The sequence below is a fragment of the Oncorhynchus tshawytscha genome, unplaced genomic scaffold, assembly GCF_018296145.1.
Source record: "Oncorhynchus tshawytscha isolate Ot180627B unplaced genomic scaffold, Otsh_v2.0 Un_contig_1711_pilon_pilon, whole genome shotgun sequence".
Lineage (NCBI taxonomy): Eukaryota > Metazoa > Chordata > Actinopteri > Salmoniformes > Salmonidae > Oncorhynchus > Oncorhynchus tshawytscha.
Genome location: NW_024609735.1, coordinates 155,490 through 176,377, shown reverse-complemented (window position 1 = coordinate 176,377; position 20,888 = coordinate 155,490). Strand labels below are relative to the sequence as shown.

Sequence of the window (20,888 nt, the reverse complement as noted above, 5' to 3'; positions counted from 1 at the left end):
TTTCCTCACGCTCTCTCTCCTCGCGCCCTCTCTCCTCGCACACTCTCTCCTCGCGCCTCTCTCCTCGCACACTCTCTCTCGCACACTCTCTCCTCGCGCCCTCTCTCCTCGCACACTCTCTCCTCGCGCCCTCTCTCCTCGCACACTCTCTCCTCGCACACTCTCTCCTCGCGCCCTCTCTCCTCGCACACTCTCTCCTCGCGCCCTCTCTCTCGCACACTCTCTCCTCGCGCCCTCTCTCCTCGCACACTCTCTCTCGCACACTCTCTCCTCGCGTCCTCTCTCCTCTCTCCTCACGCCCTCTTTCCTCACGCTCTCTCTCCTCGCGTCCTCTCTCCTCGCACACTCTCTCCTCGCACACTCTCTCCTCGCCCCTCTCTCTCGCGCCCTCTTTCCTCACTCTCTCTCTCTCGCGCCCTCTCTCCTCGCACACTCTCTCCTCGCACACTCTCTCCTCGCGCCCTCTCTCCTCGCGCCCTCTTTCCTCACTCTCTCTCTCCTCGCGCCCTCTCTCCTCGCACACTCTCTCCTCGCCTCCTTCTCAAAACCCATTGGAGGAGAATGTCAGAGGGGAGGGACATCTGGCTTTCTCATCCAATGGGTTTTGAAAAGGAGGCGAGGAGAGAGGAACACGATAAGTATGCAATTGAGATTCTCCCTCATGAGACCAACCATACACCTTCAGGAAGATGTTGTCAAGAACATATAGAGTCACCAACATATAGAGTCACCCGACTACAGTACAGTACTACTGTCACGGAGGAATAGGAGAAACTGTCGTTGTGTCTGTGGTAACAGCGTTATAACCTGTAACCGCTGTAGACCAGGTCTGATGGTCGATACACAACGTTGTCTCTGGGACAGTGGTAGTGGCAGGCGCAGGTGTTGATGAACATAACGGGTTTCTTGACGGCTTTACCCTGAGCACATTGGAACTCCACCTGCACTGTCTCGGTGCTGTGGGGGGTGCAGCAACGCCCGTCCGTACACACACCACAGTACCGGGGCTTGTAGGTCAGCACGCTGGTGCAGTTCTTATAGCTGAACCGGACGGGTTTCACCGCCTTCTTCATCCTCAGGCACTTGCTTCCTCTCTGAGGATTTAGAGGAGGAAATGGTTGTCAGTTGGCGAAACCCCGGAATACTTCTTTCCTGTATTTTGTCAGAGCTCTTGTGAGTTTTGTTAGTCGGAAGATTTGCATTTAGGCGGAATGGCATGTTGCACTTGAACTTCTATTCTGCTATTTAAATTCCTGATGTACTTTCCCTCTACAACTGGGATTTGGTTTGTATTATTAGTACAGTGACAGTGGGTTGAGTATCCCACCTTAGGAATATCCTACTGCTGGTATTAGTATAGTAACAGTGGGTTGAGTATCCTACCTTAGGAATATCCTACTGCTGGTATTAGTACAGTAACAGTGGGTTGAGTATCCTACCTTAGGAATATCCTACTGCTGGTATTAGTATAGTAACAGTGGGTTGAGTATCCTACCTTAGGAATATCCTACTGCTGGTATTAGTATAGTAACAGTGGGTTGAGTATCCTACCTTAGGAATATCCTACTGCTGGTATTAGTATAGTAACAGTGGGTTGAGTATCCTACCTTAGGAATATCCTGCTGCTGGTATTAGTATAGTAACAGTGGGTTGAGTATCCTACCTTAGGAATATCCTACTGCTGGTATTAGTATAGTGACAGTGGGTTGAGTATCCTACCTTAGGAATATCCTACTACTGGTATTAGTATAGTGACAGTGGGTTGAGTATCCTACCTTAGGAACATCCTGCTGCTGGTATTAGTATAGTAACAGTGGGTTGAGTATCCTACCTTAGGAACATCCTTGCCTACTGGTATCCTAGTATTAGTGACAGTGGGTTGAGTATCCTACCTTAGGAATATCCTACTGCTGGTATTAGTATAGTAACAGTGGGTTGAGTATCCTACCTTAGGAATATCCTACTGCTGGTATTAGTATAGTGACAGTGGGTTGAGTATCCTACCTTAGGAACATCCTGCTAGGTATTAGTATAGTGACAGTGGGTTGAGTATCCTACCTTAGGAACATCCTGCTACTGGTATTAGTATAGTGACAGTGGGTTGAGTATCCTACCTTAGGAACATCCTGCTACTGGTATTAGTATAGTAACAGTGGGTTGAGTATCCTACCTTAGGAACATCCTGCTACTGGTATTAGTATAGTAACAGTGGGTTGAGTATCCTACCTTAGGAACATCCTGCTACTGGTATTAGTATAGTAACAGTGGGTTGAGTATCCTACCTTAGGAACATCCTGCTACTGGTATTAGTATAGTAACAGTGGGTTGAGTATCCTACCTTAGGAACATCCTGCTACTGGTATTAGTATAGTAACAGTGGGTTGAGTATCCTACCTTAGGAATATCCTACTGCTGGTATTAGTATAGTAACAGTGGGTTGAGTATCCTACCTTAGGAATATCCTACTGCTGGTATTAGTATAGTAACAGTGGGTTGAGTATCCTACCTTAGGAACATCCTGCTACTGGTATTAGTATAGTAACAGTGGGTTGAGTATCCTACCTTAGGAACATCCTGCTACTGGTATTAGTATAGTAACAGTGGGTTGAGTATCCTACCTTAGGAACATCCTGCTACTGGTATTAGTATAGTAACAGTGGGTTGAGTATCCTACCTTAGGAACATCCTGCTACTGGTATTAGTATAGTAACAGTGGGTTGAGTATCCTACCTTAGGAACATCCTGCTACTGGTATTAGTATAGTAACAGTGGGTTGAGTATCCTACCTTAGGAACATCCTGCTACTGGTATTAGTATAGTAACAGTGGGTTGAGTATCCTACCTTAGGAACATCCTGCTACTGGTATTAGTATAGTAACAGTGGGTTGAGTATCCTACCTTAGGAACATCCTGCTACTGGTATTAGTATAGTGACAGTGGGTTGAGTATCCTACCTTAGGAACATCCTGCTACTGGTATTAGTATAGTGACAGTGGGTTGAGTATCCTACCTTAGGAATATCCTACTGCTGGTATTAGTATAGTAACAGTGGGTTGAGTATCCTACCTTAGGAATATCCTACTGCTGGTATTAGTATAGTAACAGTGGGTTGAGTATCCTACCTTAGGAACATCCTGCTGCTGGTATTAGTATAGTAACAGTGGGTTGAGTATCCTACCTTAGGAACATCCTGCTGCTGTTTGTCGCAGGGCCTGACGATGCACAGACGCGTCTGCTTGACCATCTCACAGCGGGGTTCTTGTTGGTGACCCGGGTGGAGATGCTCATGCCACAGGTCCGAGAGCAGGCGCCCCACTCCGTAGTCTGCTCTATGCAGTTAGTACTGGGGTCCCACGAGTCAAACCCCCACTGTCTCCTCCTGTCTGTAGGCTGTACGGGAGGACAGGGAGAGACACACCGGATGAGACAGATGTTGTTGCCATAGGAAATACAGATGCACACTAGATTGATGGATGTAAGAATTACTGGTCAAAAGTGCATCAGAGGAAACGTATGTTTGGCTGGTATTGGGATCTGTGTGGTTTGCATAATTAATTCCCCTACATTGGTGTATAATCGGTATACAGGTAATACAATTCACAGTTCTATCGGAATTTCTTTAGGTGCCTAAAGTCCATTGATCACAGATTAAGAACGATCCAAGGTGCATCACATTCCAGAGAACACGAAATGGAATGTTTTGGCTCCAGAGTTCTACACCGAGGCTTCCGGGGATAAATCAACTTGCTTTGTGAGTCTCTCTCTCTGTACTCCGAGGCAATTCAGCATTTCCCTTCACACAGAGCCAGCCAGGTCAACCTAGAGGCATGCCAGAATCTGTCTCTTGACTTTGTGGCTTGCACCACAGTACCAGTCACGTCAGAAGCAGAGAGAAGTAGAGAGAGGAACTGCGTCCCACGTGGAACCCTATCTGCTATGTAGGACACTAGAGACTGTTATTTTACTGCTACTCTTTAATTCATTGTTATTTGATATTTAATTGTTATTTTACTGATGCTCTTTAATTATTTGTTATTTGTTATTTAATACTTTTTTACTTATCTATTTTTTACTTAACACTTATTTTTCTTAAAACTGCATTGTTGGTTAAGGGCTTGTCAGAAATTATTTCACTGTAAGGTCTACCTACACCTGTTGTATTCAGCATTTCCCTGTAAGGTCTACCTACACCTGTTGTATTCAGCATTTCACTGTAAGGTCTACTACACCTGTTGTATTCAGCATTTCACTGTAAGGTCTACCTACACCTGTTGTATTCAGCATTTCCCTGTAAGGTCTACCTACACCTGTTGTATTCGGCATTTCACTGTAAGGTCTACTACACCTGTTGTATTCAGCATTTCACTGTAAGGTCTACTACACCTGTTGTATTCAGCATTTCACTGTAAGGTCTACTACACCTGTTGTATTCAGCATTTCACTGTAAGGTCTACTACACCTGTTGTATTCAGCTTTCACTGTAAGGTCTACTACACCTGTTGTATTCAGCATTTCACTGTAAGGTCACCTACACCTGTTGTATTCAGCATTTCCCTGTAAGGTCTACTACACCTGTTGTATTCAGCATTTCACTGTAAGGTCTACTACACCTGTTGTATTCAGCATTTCACTGTAAGGTCTACCTACACCTGTTGTATTCAGCATTTCCCTGTAAGGTCTACTACACCTGTTGTATTCTACTACACCTGTTGTATTCAGCATTTCACTGTAAGGTCTACTACACCTGTTGTATTCACCTGTTCTACTACACCTGTATTCAGCATTTCACTGTAAGGTCTACTACACTATTCACCACTGTTCTACTATTTGTATTCAGCATTTCACTGTAAGGTCTACTACACCTGTTGTATTCAGCATTTCACTGTAAGGTCTACTACACCTGTTGTATTCAGCATTTCAGGTCTACTTTTGTATTCAGCATTTCACTGTAGGTCTACTACACCTGTTGTATTCAGCATTTCACTGTAAGGTCTACTACACCTGTTGTATTCAGCATTTCACTGTAAGGTCTACTACACCTGTTGTATTCAGCATTTCACTGTAAGGTCTACTACACCTGTTGTATTCAGCATTTCACTGTAAGGTCTACTACACCTGTTGTATTCAGCATTTCACTGTTCTACTACACCTGTTGTATTCAGCATTTCACTGTAAGGTCTACTACACCTGTTGTATTCTTTCACTGTAAGGTCTACCACCTGTTGTATTCAGCATTTCACTGTAAGGTCTACTACACCTGTTGTATTCAGCATTTCACTGTAAGGTCTACTACACCTGTTGTATTCAGCATTTCACTGTAAGGTCTACTACACCTGTTGTATTCAGCATTTCACTGTAAGGTCTACTACACCTGTTGTATTCAGCATTTCACTGTAAGGTCTACCTACACCTGTTGTATTCAGCATTTCACTGTAAGGTCTACTACACCTGTTGTATTCAGCATTTCACTGTAAGGTCTACTACACCTGTTGTATTCAGCATTTCACTGTAAGGTCTACTACACCTGTTGTATTCAGCATTTCACTGTAAGGTCTACTACACCTGTTGTATTCAGCATTTCACTGTAAGGTCTACTACACCTGTTGTATTCAGCATTTCACTGTAAGGTCTACTACACCTGTTGTATTCAGCATTTCACTGTAAGGTCTACTACACCTGTTGTATTCAGCATTTCACTGTAAGGTCTACTACACCTGTTGTATTCAGCATTTCACTGTAAGGTCTACTACACCTGTTGTATTCAGCATTTCACTGTAAGGTCTACTACACCTGTTGTATTCAGCATTTCACTGTAAGGTCTACTACACCTGTTGTATTCAGCATTTCACTGTAAGGTCTACTACACCTGTTGTATTCAGCATTTCACTGTACTACTACACCTGTTGTATTCAGCATTTCACTGTAAGGTCTACTACACCTGTTGTATTCAGCATTTCACTGTTCTACTACACCTGTTGTATTCAGCATTTCACTGTAAGGTCTACTACACCTGTTGTATTCAGCATTTCACTGTAAGGTCTACTACACCTGTTGTATTCAGCATTTCACTGTAAGGTCTACAACACCTGTTGTATTCAGCACATGTGACAAATAACATTTTGATCTGATTTGAGTGCAGATAGACTGAGTGCTTACCAGCCATGGCAAAGCTGCCCAAGGCACTGGCCTCTGGTTGGGGCTCACATACCCACTTCTCACAGCACTCCCCTGGGACCGCCACCTTCCTGGGTAGAGGGCAGTCTGGGCCCGGCAGCATCACGTCCAGGTTGCAGCGCGGCACGCAGGCGATCTGACCGTCCCTGCAGGTGCACTGATACTTGCAGCTGGGGAAGAAGGTCTCTCCGTTCTGGTACACTGAACCGTCCAAGAGGCAGATGTCTCCCTCATGTGCTGTGGAAGAGAGGAGGACACAAGAAAAGCACAAATCATTATTTGACATTTTTAATTTCCAATACTCATATCTGGATAAAATCCAAGTGTAAGTGTTTGTGTCTTCAAATGAATGTGAATTGTCATCATCATCATCATGATCATCATCATCATGATCATCATCATCATCAATTGCTCTTAGATAGGGGCGGGGTCCTCGCTGCCACTCTTCGATTACCTTTGACCTTTTCCAAAAGGAGGCGAGAGAAGACGAGAGGTACGCAGGAGTTGAGCAAATCCAATTGAGACAAGGCCAGGGAATCTACCCCGTTCTGACACCTACACTAGAACATCACTGGTTCAACATAATTAACAAATGACTCACCGACACAGACACCTGTCCTCTGGTGTACATCGGCCGTGTAGTCGCAGTTCAGACCCCTGTGTGTATCACAGGGACTTATTTCCGAGCACGCCTCTCCTTTCTGCCTCGCACAGACCAGACAGCATGCGCAGTCATCCAGAATCAACTGGACCCCGGGGGCGCACATCGGAGGCTCCTGCGGACAGAGGCACCTTGTCTGACACACCTGCGCCAAGATCTGGGAGCAAATCTGGAGAAAAAAAGGGAAAACTGTGTTCAAGTGTGACTTTTCAAAGTTGTTGCTCCTTGCTTTTATATTCTTCACATAATATAGTTTGGATGAGCCTACTCTGTAACGTCAACTGAATTTATTTACCTGTGTTGAAATGTAGAAAACGAAAAGGGTTCTCTCTGCAAGCTTAGACATCCTGATTCAGTGAAAGGTCGTTTTCTCTGTGTAGACTTTTCCCTCCTTTGTATCTTGCTGAAGCTCTGTAAATCCCTTTGGCGTGCTTCAGAAGTGTGTGCAGAGCCATTTATAACGGTCCTGTCTAACGACACAGTGACGCGTGAAGGAGGAATGAAGGAGGGGAGGAGGAATGGAAGAGGGGAAGGAGGAGGGATGGAGGAGGGGAAGGAGGAGGGATGGAGGAGGGATGGAGGAGGGATGGAGGAGGGAAGGAGGAGGGGAAGGAGGAGGGGAAGGAGGAGGGATGGAGGAGGGGAAGGAGGAGGGATGGAGGAGGGGAAGGAGAAGGGAGGGAGGAAGGAAGGGGATGATGGAGGGATTAACCCCCTGGCCCTGGTAGAGTCTGGGAATTCTGACATCTGATTGGATCAGGATGAGACTCACATTTTCCTGTTAGATCCTGAGTTCTTCGCACACAGAGGAAGGCTATGTTACTAGTATTTAGAACACATAAGCTCATTTGACAGTTTTACTGCTGCTATTCATATCAATAATCAACATTTTTCATGATCATTCAAATGAACCTACTTCAAACTAGTTCCTCTGTTCCCTGATTTTCATTATTGTGCTCATTACATCTCTGGAATTAAAATAGTTCTAGTTTGACTGCAGAATAGATATCACACTGGTCGATCTAGTTTGATTGCAGAATAGATATCACACTGGTCGATCTGGTTTGGCTGAGGAATAGATATCACACTGGTCGATCTGGTTTGGCTGAGGAATAGATATCACACTGGTCGATCTGGTTTGGCTGAGGAATAGATATCACACTGGTCGATCTGGTTTGGCTGAGGAATAGATATCACACTGGTCGATCTGGTTTGGCTGAGGAATAGATATCACACTGGTCGATCTGGTTTGGCTGAGGAATAGATATCACACTGGTCAATCTGGTTTGGCTGAGGAATAGATATCACACTGGTCGATCTGGTTTGGCTGAGGAATAGATATCACACTGGTCGATCTGGTTTGGCTGAGGAATAGATATCACACTGGTCAATCTGGTTTGGCTGAGGAATAGATATCACACTGGTCGATCTAGTTTGGCTGCAGAATAGAGAAACCAGTAAAGCCCCTCTTCCACCATGGTGGCTCCTTTAGATGTCAGTCAGCAGTCAGTGGGCAAGAGGCTTGTCTTTGGAACGTTTGCTGGCTGCATAATTACAAATCTAGGGATGGGGAACTTAGATGGCTACTCCATCTGGGTTTTATCTAACGGAGATTTTGTTATGGTGTGGTGGGTGCCTCTGGGGACTCTGAAGTAGGACAAATGAGGCAACTGGCTGAATCAGCCCACATGAGTGACATCACCACTGTGTTGGCCAGTGTTTTAAAATACCATGTCTGAGTCTCAAACGGCACCCCAGTGTCTTCCAGTGTTGTTCAGCCTGGGCATGTTCTTTAGTCGCCCCTCTGTCTGGCACAGAGACCGTTGAGATTTGTGTCAGATGGGGACTTGGTCAGTTGGAGATGGGGATTTGTCCAGTTGGAGATGGGGATTTGGGGATCCAGTTGGAGATGGGGATTTGTCCAGTTGGAGATGGGGACTTGGCCAGTTGGAGATGGGGATTTGGACAGTTGGAGATGGGGATTTTGGAGATGGGGACTTGGCCAGTTGGAGATGGGGACAGTTGGAGATGGGGATTTGGCCAGTTGGAGATGGGGATTTGGCCAGTCGGAGATGGGGATTTGGCCAGTCGGAGATGGGGTTTGGGGATTTGGCCAGTTGGAGATGGGGACTTGGCCAGTTGGAGATGGGGACTTGGCCAGTTGGAGATGGGGCTTTTGGCCAGTTGGAGATGGGGCTTTTTTTGGCCAGTTGGAGATGGGGATTTGGCCAGTTGGAGATGAGATGGGCTTTTGGTCAGTTGGAGATGGGGCTTTTGGCCAGTTGGAGATGGGGCTTTTGGCCAGTTGGAGATAGGGCTTTTGGCCAGTTGGAGATGGGGACTTGGCCAGTTGGAGATGGTGACTTGGCCAGTTGGAGATGGGGATTTGGCCAGTTGTAAAGTATTGGACTGTGTAGTGTGGACATCACTGATGACCTTGGTGGTGTAATGTATGGCACCCTTTTCCCTATATAGTGCACTACTTCTGACACTATGGGCCCTATGGGCCTTGGTCAAAAAGTAGTGAACTATGTAGCAAATAGGGTGCCATTTGGGATACTATGTGTGCCTATACGTCAGCATGATGAGCTTGCTTTGAATGGTGGCTGTGCAGTGTGCTTTGTAGTGGCCAACCAATGTGTTTTTGGGGTCCGATTCTGATCTCTGAAGGAACTAAACTTACTGGTACCGATATACAGGTCTCTGCCAACGTACTGTTGGGGAAATGAAAAAGTGAAAACACTGAGTCCTCAGAAATTGTTATCGAAAAGAGCCAATTGTCCAAGAAATATGTTCCAAAGGTTGATTTCTTCCTTTATGGCAATAATAACAATAATAACAAGAACACATCATGAGAATGACCCCGTGTTCAGACCACCATGAGATTCCCTTTTCTCATCGAATTTATTGAACAAAATCAAATCTAATCAAAATGTATTTGTCACGTGCGTCGAATACATTGGTTATCGCTGGAATTATTGATATATATTGATCTACACTACGATCATTTAGATGAAACCACACACATCATTCTGGCTCCAGTGCTTTGCATTCATCATTCTGCAGGTAACACTAAGGTTTGATTGGCTGATTCACAGCAGCTGCAGGTAACACTAAGATTTGATTGGCTGATTCACAGCAGCTGCAGGTAACACTAAGGTTTGATTGGCTGATTCACAGCAGCTGCAGGTAACACTAAGATTTGATTGGCTGATTCACAGCAGCTGCAGGTAACACTAAGGTTTGATTGGCTGATTCACAGCAGCTGCAGATAACACTAAGATTTGATTGGCTGATTCACAGCAGCTGCAGATAACACTAAGATTTGATTGGCTGATTCACAGCAGCTGCAGGTAACACTAAGATTTGATTGGCAGATTCACAGCAGCTGCAGATAACACTAAGATTTGATTGGCTGATTCACAGCAGCTGCAGATAACACTAAGGTTTGATTGGCTGATTCACAGCAGCTGCAGATAACACTAAGGTTTGATTGGCTGATTCACAGCAGCTGCAGATAACACTAATTGGTTTGATTGGTTTGATTGGCTGATTCACAGCAGCTGCAGATAACACTAAGGTTTGATTGGCTGATTCACAGCAGCTGCAGATAAGGTTTGATTGGCATTCTAAGCTCCAGATTTGATTCAATTCCTATTTTGGAGTCCAGCTCTGCATTCCTCTGCTTTCCATGAAACACTGTTTCCATTCTTCATTTATCACCAGTCATAATAATTAATGAAATATCTCGGGATTCATCACCCCTACACCTAAAACAATGCTGCTTCCAATTCCTTCTACCCCTAGGCTACGTCCCAAACGGCACCATATTCCCTACATAGTGCACACAGCAGCTATATATATATAGGTGGATATATGGAATAGGGTGTAATTTTGGGACACATATCTCCCTATTCATGCTCCCGCCAAAGAGCAGCTGCTGGAAAAGCATCTTATTAATGTGACCTGAGATTCAGAGCAGCTCTCTCTGCTGCTGCTGTCAGTGACTTGATTCACTGCTGGTCAAATAGTGTTCTCTCTGGAAGTTGAAAAATGTCAGACTTCACAGTTGTGTGTTTGCTGACTGGGTCTGGTGCATTCCTCTGGAGCAAGACCATGAAAACTCTACGTCAAAGCCATCCACACCGGGAGAGAAACTTGGAGAAATGTAAAATATCATTGTATTGTAATTGAGAATGTAAATAGAATAGAAAATACATGTTCTAGTCCTTCTGTATCTTGATGCCCTGAACTAGTCCTTCTGTATCTTGATGCCCTGAACTAGTCCTTCTGTATCTTGATGCCCTGAACTAGTCCTTCTGTATCTTGATGCCCTGAACTAGTCCTTCTGTATCTTGATGCCCTGAACTAGTCCTTCTGTATCTTGATGCCCTGAACTAGTCCTTCTGTATCTTGATGCCCTGAACTAGTCCTTCTGTATCTTGATGCCCTGAACTAGTGCTTCTGTATCTTGATGCCCTGAACCAGTCCTTCTGTATGTTGATGCCCTGAACTAGTCCTTCTGTATGTTGATGCCCTGAACCAGTCCTTCTGTATCTTGATGCCCTGAACCAGTCCTTCTGTATCTTGATGCCCTGACCTAGTCCTTCTATATGTTGATGCCCTGAACTAGTCCTTCTGTATGTTGATGCCCTGAACTAGTCCTTCTGTATGTTGATGCCCTGAACTAGTCCTTCTGTATCTTGATGCCCTGACCTAGTCCTTCTGTATGTTGATGCCCTGAACTAGTCCTTCTGTATGTTGATGCCTTGGCCTTTCTGTATTTTCTATGATGTAACACAGAAAAATCTATTAGCAAAACAACAGAGCGATTAAAAAAAGAGTGTTTTATGTGTACTCCTTGACTTGGATAATTGATCTTGAATTATTAACAAAATAGCCTAGTGAAATACATGATGATTTGTTCAGGCTCTCTATCTCAGGCCTATGGTTTTAGGTGATCTACTGTATTTCCTACTGTAATAAGCTACAATTACAGTACCAGGAAAACCCAGAGCCAAATCAGTTTGCTCTCATTATGTCAAATCTAGTGGATTTGTGTATCAGTCACATACAACATTATATCCTGTGGTCTCCAGAAATCAAAACTCAGTGACAGCCCTTCCAACCAAGTCCCTTTTTGCATGTTTGTCTCCCCAATCGCACTCAGGCAAGAAAATAAAGAGTATGCATCCGAATTCAGAGCATAATTCAAGAGAGTGTGATAGGAAGTCTAACCTACGCACATAGCGTAACATGTGAAATATTTCCGCCGTGCACTATGCACCTCTGAAGGCAGACGGACAGGGCAGACAGGGCAGACAGGGCAGACAGGGCAGAGTACTGTGATTAATGACCATCCAGGCCGTGCACTATGCACCTCTGAAGGCCCAGCAGACAGACAGGGCAGACAGGGCAGAGTACTGTGACAATGGCCATCCAGGCCGTGCACTATGCACCTCTGAAGGCCCAGCAGACAGACAGGCAGACAGGGCAGACAGGGCAGACAGGGCAGAGTACTGTGATTAATGGCCATCCAGGCCGTGCACTATGCACCTCTGAAGGCCCAGCAGACGGACAGGGCAGACAGGGCAGAGTACTGTGACTAATGGCCATCCAGGCCGTGCACTATGCACCTCTGAAGGCCCAGCAGACAGGGCAGACAGGGCAGACAGGGCAGAGGGCAGAGTACTGTGACTAATGACCATCCAGGCCGTGCACTATGCACCTCTGAAGGCCCGGACAGCAGACAGACAGGGCAGACAGGGCAGAGTACTGTGACTAATGGCCATCCAGGCCGTGCACTATGCACCTCTGAAGGCCCAGCAGACGGACAGGGCAGACAGGGCAGACAGGGCAGACAGGGCAGACAGGGCAGAGTACTGTGATTAATGGCCATCCAGGCCGTGCACTATGCACCTCTGAAGGCCCAGCAGACGGACAGGGCAGACAGGGCAGAGTACTGTGACTAATGGCCATCCAGGCCGTGCACTATGCACCTCTGAAGGCCCAGCAGACAGGGCAGACAGGGCAGACAGGGCAGAGTACTGTGACTAATGGCCATCCAGGCCGTGCACTATGCACCTCTGAAGGCCCAGCAGACGGACAGGGCAGACAGGGCAGAGTACTGTGACTAATGGCCATCCAGGCCGTGCACTATGCACCTCTGAAGGCCCAGCAGACGGACAGGGCAGACAGGGCAGACAGGGCAGACAGGGCAGAGTACTGTGACTAATGGCCATCCAGGCCGTGCACTATGCACCTCTGAAGGCCCAGCAGACGGACAGGGCAGACAGGGCAGAGTACTGTGACTAATGGCCATCCAGGCCGTGCACTATGCACCTCTGAAGGCCCAGCAGATAGACAGGGCAGACAGGGCAGAGGGCAGAGTACTGTGACTAATGGCCATCCAGGCCGTCCACTATGCACCTCTGAAGCCCCAGCAGACAGACAGGGCAGAGTACTGTGACTAATGGCCATCCAGGCCGTACACTATGCACCTCTGAAGGCCCAGCAGACGGACAGGGCAGAGTACTGTGACTAATGGCCATCCAGGCCGTGCACTATGCACCTCTGAAGGCCCAGCAGACGGACAGGGCAGAGTACTGTGACTAATGGCCATCCAGGCCGTCCACTATGCACCTCTGAAGGCCCAGCAGACGGACAGGGCAGACAGGGCACTGGGCAGAGTGACTAATGGCCATCCAGGCCGTCCACTATGCACCTCTGAAGGCCCCAGCAGACAGACAGGGCAGAGTACTGTGACTAATGGCCATCCAGGCCGTACACTATGCACCTCTGAAGGCCCAGCAGACGGACAGGGCAGAGTACTGTGACTAATGGCCATCCAGGCCGTGCACTATGCACCTCTGAAGGCCCAGCAGACGGACAGGGCAGACAGTACTGTGACCCAATGGCCATCCAGGCCGTACACTATGCACCTCTGAAGGCCCAGCAGACAGACAGGACAGACAGGGCAGAGTACTGTGATTAATGGCCATCCAGGCCGTACACTAGCGCTTCATCTCAAATGGCACCCTATTTCCTACATAGTGCACTACTTTTGACCAGGGCCCTATTGTACATAGTGCACTTTATAGGGAATAGGGTGCCATTTTGAACACAACCTAGGACTAACCCGGTCCTGTCTGGGAGGTGCTAGTGTTGGAGGCTGTTCTGTACCCTCTCTGCTCTCTGGGAGGGAGATGACATCACATATATCCAACTGGGCACACACTGGTTGAATCAACGTTGTTTCCATGTGATTTCAATGAAATTACATTAAACCGACGTGGAATAGACGTTGAATTGATGTCGGTGCCCAGTGGGCTAGGATAGATGGCTGATTTCATAACCCCTCTAGGAGAGTCTGTCTGCATGTCTGTGCCCAGTGGGCTAGGATAGATGGCTGATTTCATAACCCCTCTAGGAGAGTCTGTATGTCTCTGTGCCCAGTGGGCTAGGATAGATGGCTGATTTCATAACCCCTCTATGAGAGTCTGTCTGCATGTCTGTGCCCAGTGGGCTAGGATAGATGGCTGATTTCATAACCCCTCTAGGAGAGTCTGTCTGCATGTCTGTGCCCAGTGGGCTAGGATAGATGGCTGATTTCATAACCCCTCTAGGAGAGTCTGTCTGCATGTCTGTGCCCAGTGGGCTAGGATGGCTGATAGATGGCTGATTTCATAACCCCTCTAGGAGAGTCTGTCTGCATGTCTGTGTGGGCTAGGATAGATGGCTGATTTCATAACCCCTCAGTGGGCTGCATGTCTGTGCCCAGTGGGCTAGGATATTTCATAACCCCTCTAGAGAGTCTGTCTGCATGTCTGTGCCCAAATAGATTGATTTCATAACCCCTCTAGGAGAGTCTGTCTGCATGTCTGTGCCCAGTGGGCTAGGATAGATGGCTGATTTCATAACCCCTCTAGGTGAGTCTGAGTCTAGATGGCTGATTTCATAACCCCTCTAGTCTGCATGTCTGTGCCCAGTGGGCTAGGATAGATGGCTGATTTCATAACCCCTCTAGGAGAGTCTGTCTGCATGTCTGTGCCCAGTGGGCTAGGATAGATGGCTGATTTCATAACCCCTCTAGGAGAGTCTGTCTGCATGTCTGTGCCCAGTGGGCTAGGATAGATGGCTGATTTCATAACCCCTCTAGGAGAGTCTGTCTGCATGTCTGTCGGTCTGTATGTCTCTGGTGCCTGTGTGTAACTGTGTGTAAAATTAAACTTTGTGTGTGTGTGTGTTTGTGTTCACTTCCTGCCACCAACCAATGTCTGCGAGCTGAACAGACTCCTAACCTATTCCACAGCCTGTATGATGCGATCTGAAAACATGCGTTTCAGAGTTAGTCATAACTGGGATAACATTATAGTGCTAATGACGTGGGTTTGACAGAACACTGGCCACAGTCTCTGTGACATTTGGGCCTGCTCACTTATTGGCCTGCGAGACTGAGGTCAATACAACTTCTGAAGCTCAGTGCAGCCTCATTGCCAAACGCGATGGTTTGAATTCTAATGGCAGTTTAATAAGGATAAAAAGGTCAACAGTGCTGTTATTAAAACTGTTTTACTTCATTCAGCCTCTATTTCCTCGTGTTCCTTTGACAGTGTTTCCCCAAACCTGAATGGGTCCTGGAGAGGAACCAGTTGATACCTGCTACTCCCTACATGGGATAAAGTGGAGCTCCACTGGTTTCTCCAACACAGAACAGATTTTTTAATTTTTTATTTATTTTACCTTTAGTTAAGAACAAATTCTTATTTTCAATGACGGCCTAGGAACAGTGGGTTAACTGCCTGTTCAGGGGCAGAACAGACAGAGCTTTGTACCCTTGCCCATACAGCTCTAACCACTAGGCTTGAACTTACACTCTAACCACTTACCCTAGCCCAACCAGCTCTAACCACTAGGCTACCCTGCCGCCCCTAAACCACTAGGCTACCCTGCCGCCCCTACACTCTAACCACTAGGCTACCCTGCCCTCTACACTCTAACCACTAGGCTACCCTGCTGCCTCTACACTCTAACCACTAGGCTACCCTGCTGCCCCTACACTCTAACCACTAGGCTACCCTGCTGCCTCTACACTCTAACCACTAGGCTACCCTGCTGCACTCTAACCACTAGGCTACCCTAACCACTAGGCTACCCTGCCGCCCCTACACTCTAACCACTAGGCTACCCTGCTGCCTCTACACTCTAACCACTAGGCTACCCTGCCACCCCCCTGCTACACTCTAACCACTAGGCTACCCTGCTGCCTCTACACTCTAACCACTAGGCTACCCTGCCTGCGCCCTACACTCTAACCACTAGGCTACCCTGCTGCCTCTACAACCACTCTAACCACCACTAGGCTACCCTGCTGCCTCTACACTCTAACCACTAGGCTACCCTGCCTCTACACTCTAACCACTAGCCCCTACACTCTAACCACTAGGCTACCCTGCTGCCTCTACACTCTAACCACTAGGCTACCCTGCCGCCTCTACACTCTAACCACAGGCTACCCTGCTGCCTCTAACCACTAGGCTACCCTGCTGCCTCTACACTCTAACCACTAGGCTACCCTGCCGCCTCTACACTCTAACCACTAGGCTACCCTGCCGCCTCTACACTCTAACCACTAGGCTACCCTGCCGCCTCTACACTCTAACCACTAGGCTACCCTGCTGCCTCTACACTCTAACCACTAGGCTACCCTGCCTGCCTCCCCACTAGGCTACACTCTAACCACTAGGCTACCCTGCCGCCTCTACACTCTAACCACTAGGCTACCCTGCTGCCTCTACACTCTAACCACTAGGCTACCCTGCTGCCTCTACACTCTAACCACTAGGCTACCCTGCTGCCTCTACACTCTAACCACTAGGCTACCCTGCTGCCTCTACACTCTAACCACTAGGCTACCCTGCTGCCTCTACACTCTAACCACTAGGCTACCCTGCTGCCTCTACACTCTAACCACTAGGCTACCCTGCCGCCCCTACACTCTACACTAGCCTACCCTGCTGCCTCTACACTCTAACCACTAGGCTACCCAGCCACCCCAAGATGCAGTTGGAGGAATAATTCAAGGGACAAGTTTGAAAGGAAACACTCAGATCATTGAAGTTTTCCATCAAACAATGTTTTTGAGGTTCTGAGGGGCTTCAATACTTCCCATTGCCACTAATCAATCTTTCATCTCAGACCGCTACCTGTCAAGGGACGTAAACCCATAACCTTCTGTATGTCAGTCCAACCTCTTGATGTACGTGCTGGTGTTGTACAAAGACACTATAATGTGTCTTCTCAATCTTAAAACAGGGCCTGTACAGCCTCTATTCTGTCATCAGAGTAGTCATCTGGTTCCCAGGCACTTCTGCCCAAATGCGCAAAGAGTCTGGAGGACCAACGCCTTTGTAAGCCAATAGAAAGACCACGAGAAACCTGTGCATTGGCTTAATTGGCTTAATCTACCAATCATTTCCAACAACACCTTCCCCCTAACCCTCCCCGGTTCTTGTCTTCGATACGTGTCCTGCCTCAATCTGGAGCTATGCCTTGCAGTCGTGTGATTCGCAGAATATAATGATGACAAATACAGTGTGTTCGGAAACTATTCAGACCCCTTCACTTTTTACACATCTTGTTACGTTACAGCCTGAAATGGATTCAATAAAAACACATTTACATTTACTCATCAATCTACACACAATACCCCATAATGACATCACAATACCCCATAATGACATCACAATACCCCATAATGACATCACAATACCCCATAATGACATCACAATACCCCATAATGACAAAGGAAAAACGTTTTTTATTTATTTATATGCACCGTTGAAGGTCCCCAAGAACACAGTGGCCTCCATCATTCTTAAATGGAGGAAGATTGGAACCATCAAGACTCTTCCTAGAGCTGTCCTGCCTGGCCAAACTGAGCAATGGGGGGAGAGGGGCCTTGGTCAGGGAGATGACCAAGAACCCGATGGTTACTTTGACAGAGCTCCGAGCTCCCTGCCATCCAGGACCTCTATACCAGGCGGTGTCAGAGGAAGGCCAAGCTCCCTGCCATCCCGGACCTATATACCAGGCGGTGTCGGAGGAAGGCCGATCTCCCTGCCATCCCAGACCTATATACCAGGCGGTGTCGGAGGAAGGCTGAGCTCCCTGCCATCCAGGACCTCTATACCAGGCGGTGTCAGAGGAAGGCCGAGCTCCCTGCCATCCCGGACCTATATACCAGGCGGTGTCGGAGGAAGGCTGAGCTCCCTGCCATCCAGGACCTCTATACCAGGCGGTGTCAGAGGAAGGCCGAGCTCCCTGCCATCCCGGACCTATATACCAGGCGGTGTCGGAGGAAGGCCGATCTCCCTGCCATCCCAGACCTATATACCAGGCGGTGTCGGAGGAAGGCTGAGCTCCCTGCCATCCAGGACCTCTATACCAGGCGGTGTCAGAGGAAGGCCGAGCTCCCTGCCATCCCGGACTTATATACCAGGCGGTGTCGGAGGAAGGCTGAGCTCCCTGCCATCCAGGACCTCTATACCAGGCGGTGTCAGAGGAAGGCCGAGCTCCCTGCCATCCCGGACCTATATACCAGGCGGTGTCGGAGGAAGGCTGAGCTCCCTGCCATCCAGGACCTCTATACCAGGCGGTGTCAGAGGAAGGCCGAGCTCCCTGCCATCCCGGACCTATATACCAGGCGGTGTCGGAGGAAGGCCGATCTCCCTGCCATCCCAGACCTATATACCAGGCGGTGTCGGAGGAAGGCTGAGCTCCCTGCCATCCAGGACCTCTATACCAGGCGGTGTCAGAGGAAGGCCGAGCTCCCTGCCATCCCGGACTTATATACCAGGCGGTGTCGGAGGAAGGCTGAGCTCCCTGCCATCCAGGACCTCTATACCAGGCGGTGTCAGAGGAAGGCCGAGCTCCCTGCCATCCCGGACCTATATACCAGGCGGCGTCGGAGGAAGGCCTGAGCATTTTTCAAAGACTCCAGCCACTTTAATATATATATTCCCCCCCCCCCCATCCTTACTCAAATGATAACCAGAAACGAAGTTATTCCATTTCTCATGTTATCGGTTTGTGAAGGGTCAAGCTGTCTGCTGTTTTCATGGGAACCATTTGTAACCACTTGGAATATCAGCTGATGGTGCCTGTCAAAGGCAGTAAGTCCAGTTGAATCACTTGAATAATTGGAATGAATAGGTTTATTATGGTGGAACTGTTTCTCTTGGTGAACGTATCAGATATTTCTGATGTTTAACTAACAACTCAGCTTCTAGACTTTTGATATAACCCCAATGGCACTTATCCCTGTTACGTTGCTTGCGTCCCAAATCGCACCATATTCCCTATAATTGAGCACTACTTTTGACCAGGGCCCATATCGACTCTGGTCAAAAGCAGTGCACTAAATAGGGAATAGGGTGCTATTTGGGACATGCTATTGGTTTCCATTATGTGTCCAGTAAGGAATTTTAATCACTGTTGAACACTTTCTGCAAGATACACAATAGACACATCTCAGATTTTATGGCCCAGCTAAAGTATAGCAGATGTTTCAATAGGGCACGGATATTTTGGACAGTTCCCTGTCCAGTTCATGTCAGGCGATGGGCTGGGTTCACATGAAGTTTAAAGGTCCCAGAAAATAGTTCCATGTGGTCGAGGCTGATGCCCCCCTATATCGCCCGGGGGACCACTGAGTTTCTGTGCTCTGTGTATGCGTGCGTGTGTTCTGTGTCTGCGTGTGTGACTGTGCCTGTGTGTGTGTGTGTGTGTGTGTGTGTGTGTGTGCGTGTGTGTGTGTGTGTGACTGTGCCTGTGTGTGTGTGTGTGTGTGTGTGTGTGTGTGTGTGTGTGTGTGTGTGTGTGTGTGTGTGTGTGTGTGTGTGTGTGTGTGTGTGTGTGCGTGCGTGCGTGCGTGCGTGCGTGCGTGCGTGGTGCGTGTGTGTGAATCCTTCAGTTTTTAGTAATCAAGTTTTCTTCTTTTGCGAATTCATTTCAGGCAACTATTGGGTTCACATGGAGTTCAAAGGTCATAGAAAAGAGCACCTTGTGGTGGATGCTACTGCCTCAGTCATAGGTTTTGGCCTTTCTAGGGAGTTTTTCCTAGCCACTGTGCTTCTACACCTGCATTGCTTGCTGTTTGGGGTTTTAGGCTGGGTTTCTGTACAGCACTTTGAGATATCAGCTGATGTACGAAGGGCTTTATAAATGGATTTGATTTGATTCATACTTCTTCATACTTTGAACAAGTAGAGAAACATCTCAGTGGACTGGATCTATAAGCTAGCAGCATCCGGTTGGTATAAGAGGCTATATTTCTCTGATCTGAGAAGGACAATTACTATGTAATTGGTTGGCTATCTAACCAGGCTGTAGGCTACGAATAATTGGAATAATCATTGTTTCACTCAGAAATCTTCCCATTGTTTTAAGCTTGTCTGAACAAAACAAAATCCTTCAGCATGACTTGGTAACAGACTTATTTGAATGGTTGGACTCCATGGGGACGTACCAAATGGCCCCTGGTCTATTCCCTATGTAGTGCACTACTGTTGACCAGAACCCTATGGGGACCCTATTCCCTATATAGTACACTACTTTTGACCAGAGCCCTATGGGGACCCTATTCCCTAAATAGTGCACTACTTTTGACCAGAGCCCTATGGGGACCCTATTCCCTATATAGTACACTACTTTTTACCAGAGCCCTATGGGGACCCTATTCCCTATGTAGTGCACTACTTTAGACCAGAGCCCTATGGGACCCTATTCCCTATATAGTGCACTACTGTTGACCAGAGCCCTATGGGGACCCTATTCCCTATGTAGTGCACTACTTTTGACCAGAGCTTTAGCTCCACTATATAGGTAACAGGGTACCATTTGGCACTCCGAACACCATGCTGTTTTCTCTCAGCGTGCGACAGGTTTATGGAACATGGGACAGGCTGTCATGCATTGAAGTTTTGTTTTTAGTAGGGCCTGTGGTGTTGTGTGGTATTTAACACATGGATGGCTTGCAATTGCCTGAGATTTT

General features: G+C 47.5%; 1 protein-coding gene across 1 annotated transcript; it reads right to left on the bottom strand.

The window, feature by feature from the left end:
* Nucleotides 1-587: 587 nt before the first annotated feature.
* On the bottom strand, nt 588-7,251 carry ccn3 (cellular communication network factor 3). Its single transcript, XM_042317374.1, is given in 7 exon segments — nt 588-1,094; nt 3,179-3,255; nt 3,258-3,360; nt 3,362-3,390; nt 6,157-6,411; nt 6,776-7,004; nt 7,131-7,251. Coding segments are annotated over 7 exon segments (1,038 nt in total). The 5' UTR covers nt 7,182-7,251; the 3' UTR covers nt 588-800.
* Between the last annotated feature and the right edge of the window lie 13,637 nt (nt 7,252-20,888).